At 34.2% G+C, this 6,165-nt stretch overlaps 2 protein-coding genes across 2 annotated transcripts; both read left to right on the forward strand.

The window, feature by feature from the left end:
* Positions 1-1,696: 1,696 nt before the first annotated feature.
* Positions 1,697-2,374, forward strand: LOC107458350 (uncharacterized). Its single transcript, XM_016076559.1, has one exon. The coding sequence runs from the start codon at positions 1,697-1,699 to the stop codon at positions 2,372-2,374; it is 678 nt and encodes a 225-aa protein (XP_015932045.1).
* A 905-nt stretch (positions 2,375-3,279) lies between these two features.
* On the forward strand, positions 3,280-4,439 carry LOC107458351 (uncharacterized). The gene is made up of 3 exons (XM_016076560.1): positions 3,280-3,291; positions 3,764-4,086; positions 4,169-4,439. Exons 1-3 carry the CDS (start codon positions 3,280-3,282, stop codon positions 4,437-4,439), a joined length of 606 nt encoding a protein of 201 aa, XP_015932046.1.
* Positions 4,440-6,165: the final 1,726 nt, after the last annotated feature.

The raw sequence follows: 6,165 nt of genomic DNA on the forward strand, positions 1-6,165 counted from the left end.
AATCTTTCATTCTAGCAAAATCAAATCAAAGCCCCAACCTACTCTGCATAACGAAAACAACAAAACTTACCAAAAAAAAAACAGGAGGAATTTAGATCTTGGAAAGCTTTCTTCACCGGCATCAATCCCGCAAAAAATCAAACCCTAAACCCACATCTACAGACGGTGTCTCATTAACTATGATCCTCTTCTATTCATTTCTTACCACCATCGATTCGCACACCAGCGAGCTTCACCCATGCCATCGTTTGTCCCAATGACCCACAATCGAACAATTCTTCTCCCCTTCAGCTTCACATTCTCTGCCACCGCCCAAACAGGTCTCCTCTCCGTGAGTTCTTTCATTACTAATTCGATTTAAAATACCTCCAGTCGATGTCGAAGCCGCCTGATTCTAAGCACGGATCTCACCGCAAGCTTTATCCACTACCCATCTAAGCTGGTCATTTTCGATAAAGAAATTCCCAACTTGGGTCATTCTCGTCAATTCCAACCTCAGAAAATAACAAAACTTAAGTGGAAAACTTGTTCGTACAGAGAACATCAAAGTTTTGAATCCGTACGTAGGAACACCGGATAATTTTTTTATATATATATATATATATATAAATTAATCTAAATGGCCACAATAACATATATGCCGAAATAGTACTAAAGTTATTGTGGCCATTTAGATTACTTTATATATATACTTTCGGCTACTTATATATATATTTTACTGTATTCATTTTTTTAATTGTATATAGTAATTGATTTATTTTGAAACATTAGTACAAAGTATTACTATGATTATTCGGATCTAATTGTGTATGTCATTAATTTGGTATAGAATTGATTAATTATCCTTTTAGAATATAAAGATTAATATGTATATGTCACTTATGCGAATATTAATTGATCCAAAAGGAGATTTATATTTGGCCAAGTTATGTGTGCATATTAATAATATTTGATAATAGAAAATATTATTTAATTGTTACATAAAGAAACTAGTAACAATTTGGATTAGTATACCCATCTATTTTATAAAGATTTGGTTTTGGAATAAATTGATTGAACATTATGCTGCCAAAGTAGTCTCTTTTGTGAAAATTGATTTATTTAAAATATTAGAAATATGGTGATATGTAATTTATGGTGATATGTAATTTATGTGAATATTAGTCGGCCCAAAGGAAGGTCTGTATTTGGCCGAATTACATACACATATTGATGGTAAATACATATTTTGGTAACTAATTAAGAATAAAGTAATGCTTATTATTTATGCAAACAATAATCAGTCCAAAGAAAGTTTATTCTTTGGCCAAATAATAAGCATTGCACACTTTTGTTTATTTTCTATTAATTATGCGGTCAATAATCGGCCCAAAGGAAGATTATTGTTTTGCCAATTAATAGAAAATATATGCGGTAATAAATAGTTTGCGAAGTTTAAGCTTCTCTGTGCGTATTAAGTCGGTCCAAAGAAAGGCTTAATGTGTGACAGGAATTTTGACAATATTTGATTACTGCAATGAGAGTATCACTTACAATTAATTTTTCTATCCAAAGATTGAAAATTAATGTTGTGCTAGATATCTCAATATGGATTTTTTCCATTAATTAACTAATGTTTACTGCATGTTCTTTTTGTTCTAATAAAGAAACTACGGCTTCAGCTACCAATGTTTCTGCATAAATTAGCAGTATCCCTATGCTGAATGGTTCAAACTTTAAAGTTTGGAAGGATACCGTGGAGATTATCTTCGGTTGTATGGATCTAGATATAGCTCTTCGAGAGGAGAAACCCACTTCCACTCCAGAAAATCTCAATGGGGTTAAAATAGAGAAGTGGGAGAGATCCAATCAAATGAGCATTATGATCATGAAACGCTCAATTCCTGAGGCACTTCGGGGCTCAATTACTGAGGATAAAGATGCCAAACAGTTCCTAAAAGATGTTGAAAAATTCTTTACTAAAAATGAAAAGACGGAGGCAAGTAGTCTTTTGAGCAAACTTATCTCCATGAGGTATAAAGGTAAAGGGAACATAAGAGAGTACATCATGAAAATGTCTTATCTTGCTTCAAAATTGAAAGCACTAAAGTTAGAGCTGTCTGAAGATTTACTCGTGCATTTCATTTTGATTTTCCTTCCTACACACTTTGGGCTATTCAAAGTGAGTTATAACACTCTGAAGGACACTTGGTCCTTAAATGAGCTTATATCTCACTGTGTGCAAGAAAAAGAGAGGCTACAGCAAGATAAGACTGAAAGTGCTCACATGGCTTCATCTTCTCAGTATAAAAGAAAGCGTGATACTACTGCAGATGCGCCTTCTCAGCAGAAAAGGCTAAAAATAAGATCAAGTTTCAACATATTTCTTCTGTAAAAAGGTGGGACACATGAAGAAGGATTGCACTAAATATGCCACCTGGCGTGTAAAGAAGGGTATAATTCTTACTTTTGTTTGTTCTGAGGCTAGTTTAAGTTATGCACCTGTTGATACTTAGTGGGTAGATTCTGCTGCTACTACTCATGTAAGTGTTACTATGCAGGGTTGCCTATGGAGCCGACCGCCAAATGATGCTGAAAGATACATCTATGTGACATGTAGCAATATAGTTGCAGTTGAAGCTATAGGAACCTTTAGATTATGTTCCACGTGCGGATTTTACTTGGATTTATTAGAGACATTTTATGTACCGTCATTTAGACAAAATTTGGTTTTTGTTTCTCGTTTGGAAAAATCAGGTTATTTTTGTTCGTTTGGAGACAATAAAGTCAATCTCTGGTCATTTGGTGGATAATCTATATAGGCTTGACTTAAATTCCTATAATAATTAAATACTGCAAACGGGTACGAAACAAAAGCTAAATGAGAATTCAGCATCATTATGGCACAAACGCCTAGGTCACATCTCTAAACAGAGAATTCTGAGGCTCGTATTGGATGAAATTCTTTGACCCCTAAATTTGGTGGACTTTGAAATTTGCATTGAGTGCATAAAGGGGAAAAAGACAAACGAAAGGAAATTATGTGTCAAGAGAGCTAAAGATGTCTTAGAACTGATACATACCGATATATGTGGCCCATTCCCTACTGTCTCTTGGAATGGACAACGGTACTTTATTACGTTCATAGATGCTTATTCTCGTTATGGGTATCTATATTTAATTCATGAAAGTCCCAAGCCTTGGATGTTTTCAAGTCTTTCAAAGCTGAAGTTGAACTTCAACTTGGAAAGAAAATTAAAGCTGTCAAATCTGATCGTGGTGGTGAATACTACGGACGATATGACGGTTCAGGTGAGCAACGTCCTGGGGCTTTTGCTCTTTTCCTAGAGGAGTGTGGTATTGTTTCGCAATACACCATGCCAGGCAAACCTAGCATGAATGGTGTTGCAAAGTGAATGAACCAAACTCTTAAGGACATGGTGAGAAGTATGATTAGTCATTCTTCCTTGCGTGAATCACTCTGGAGAGAAGTCTTAAAGACCGCAGTGTACATCCTTAATAGGGTGCCAAGCAAAGTAGTTAACAAAAATTCCATATAAAATTTGGACTGGGAAAAGGCCCAGTATAAAGCATCTGCATATTTGGGGATGTCCAGCTGAGGCGCAACCTTATAGGCTGCATGAAAGAAAATTGGACTCAAGGATAATTAGTTGCTACTTTGTTGGTTACGCTGAGCACTCACGGGGGTATAAGTTTTACAATCATGCATCAAGGTCTATTTTGAAACGGAAAATGCGAGATTTCTTGAGAATGTTGACTTTAGGGGGAAGGAAACATTAGGAATGTTGCTTTTAATGAGGATTCTATAACTGACAATGATCAGGACCTTGTGCCTATTATTGTTCAAGATACAATTATAGTACAAGAGCACAATGAGAATCCTATTGTAGATCCAGTTGCAGTACAAGAGAACAATGAGAATATTATTGTTGCTCAAGATACTGCTATAATACTGAAAATTAATGAGAATCCTCCTCAACCCCAACCCATACAGCAAGCTCAACAACCTCAAGAAGTGTTATTAACGAGATCTAACAGAGAAAAGAGAAAATCCATTTATGGTCTCAAACAAGCTTCCCGTCAATGGTATCAAAAGTTTAATCAAGTCATTATCTCATATGGTTTTTGAGGTAAATATTATAGATGATTGTGTATACTGCAAGTTCAGTGGGAGTAAATACATCTTTTTGGTCTTATCTGTTGATGACATTCTACTTGCCAGTAACGATATAGACTTGTTGCATGAAACTAACAAATTTCAATCGAACAAATTTGAAATGAAAGATCTTGGTAATGCCTCTTTTGTATTAGGAATTGAGATACTAAGAGATCGTTCTCAAGGTATTCTTGGATTATCACAAAAGAACTATATCAAAAAGATTTTAAGTAGATATGGCATGAAAAGTTGTAGACCGATGGACACACCCGTAACCAAATGAGACAAGTTCAGTCTCAAGCAATACCCTAAAAAAATGATCTTGAGAGGACGTCAATGCATGATAAAACTTATGCATCACCATTAGGGAGCTTAATGTATGCTCAAGTCTACATACGTCCCGATATATCATTTATAGTGGGAGTGTTGGGTAAATACTTGAGTAATCCGGGCATAGATCATTGGATAGCTGTTAAACGCGTAATGTGTTATCTAAAGAGAATAAATGATTACATGCTTACTTATCAGAGATCAGAAAATTTGGAGATCATTGGGTACTTTGATTCCGATTTTATGGCATATGGTTGCAAAACTTTGTCACTGAGCTTCGTATAGTAGATGACATTGAAAGGTCATTAAAGATATTTTGTGACAATAAGTCAACAGTTTTATATCCCAATAATAATAAGAGCTTGACAAAATCGAAGCATATAGACATCAAGTTCTTAGTTGTTAAGGAGAAAAGTTTAAGAAAAACAGATTTCCATAGGACATATAGGAATAGAGTATATGCTAGCAGACTCAATAACCAAGGAATTGATTCCTAAAGTCTTTCATGAGCACACTGCTCGGATGGGTGTCAATATTTGTGATTTCTTGGTTTAGTGGGAGTTTATTTTATGTTATATGTTCTATGACAGATATTGAGTTATTTTTCTGCAGAATTAAGTTGATGGTTTATTTCATGTTATGTAAAATGTTCATTTTGCAATATTTGTATTGTGTTTGATCTCAATAAAGTTTTAAAGTTGGACCAGCTGAAAATAGACATGCATGAGATCACTTGGCATGTAATTTCCATATTACTCATCCAAATTTGATCTATGTCGTCAAGTATATTAGGATGTTGATTGTCATGGTTTAGTCACGACATTAATGTGATAAAAGCTGCGGTAGTTCCATATCTAATGTATGAGACGGATCAGATTATTAAAGTAATGAGAGAAATAGCATTCAGATGCGCGCATAAAGTTTATAAGATGTGATTATATCAAGAAAGAATATATGTATAGCCCAAGTGGGAGATTGTTAGGAAATTATTTTAATTTCCTAATTTGTTTGTGGACAATACATATATTAATCATAATCACAAATTATGCTATTTCAACTTAAATGACTTATATAATGGTGATCTCATTTATTGTTATAAGTGCTAAATTGAATAAGTCATTATTACTTTTGATTCGGAATTAAATGAGAATAAAATCGGATATTATCTTTTGTTCTTTAGATAATTATCTTTTGGATTTTAGATATATTATCTTTTGGACTTTAGATACTATTTTATTTGGGCTTTAGGGTTTAATGGGTGCCATACTCAAATATAAATAGTGTCTTCAGGGTTTCGGTCCCTAATATACCAAAGCCGTCTTTGTTGCTCTTTCCTCGTCAAAAAAGTCACAATTCAGCTACCTAGGGATACAGAAGGCGTTAGTTGAGGAAGATCAAAAGAACCACAAGATCCAAATCCTTCCATCAACTTCTGACTCCTATGAGTAAAGGTACGCTTCCGCATTATGTTATGAGATATTTTGGTTATTTAATATGGATGATCTGAGTTAATAAAATTAATTATTCCAACATTTGGATCTTATGGCAAACCCTTGAACTTTTTAAATATTTAACCAATCTTTGCCTTCTATATCCATGAAATTACAAAGCTTCATGCATACAATAAAACTCTAACTAAAAAAAATGAAATCTCGAGCTAGAAAGTTAGGGTAAGCGCT

The sequence above is a fragment of the Arachis duranensis genome, chromosome 7, assembly GCF_000817695.3.
Source record: "Arachis duranensis cultivar V14167 chromosome 7, aradu.V14167.gnm2.J7QH, whole genome shotgun sequence".
Classification (NCBI taxonomy): Eukaryota; Viridiplantae; Streptophyta; class Magnoliopsida; order Fabales; family Fabaceae; genus Arachis; species Arachis duranensis.

What these genes read in the sequence shown, in the direction of transcription:
- LOC107458350 (XM_016076559.1), top strand. Translation starts at nt 1,697, where the DNA reads ATGCTGAATGGTTCAAACTTTAAAGTTTGGAAGGATACCGTGGAGATT.
- LOC107458351 (XM_016076560.1), top strand. An exon ending in AAACAAGCTTCCCGTCAATG is followed by an intron (nt 4,087 to 4,168) that starts GTATCAAAAGTT and finishes CTGCAAGTTCAG; the next exon opens with TGGGAGTAAATACATCTTTT.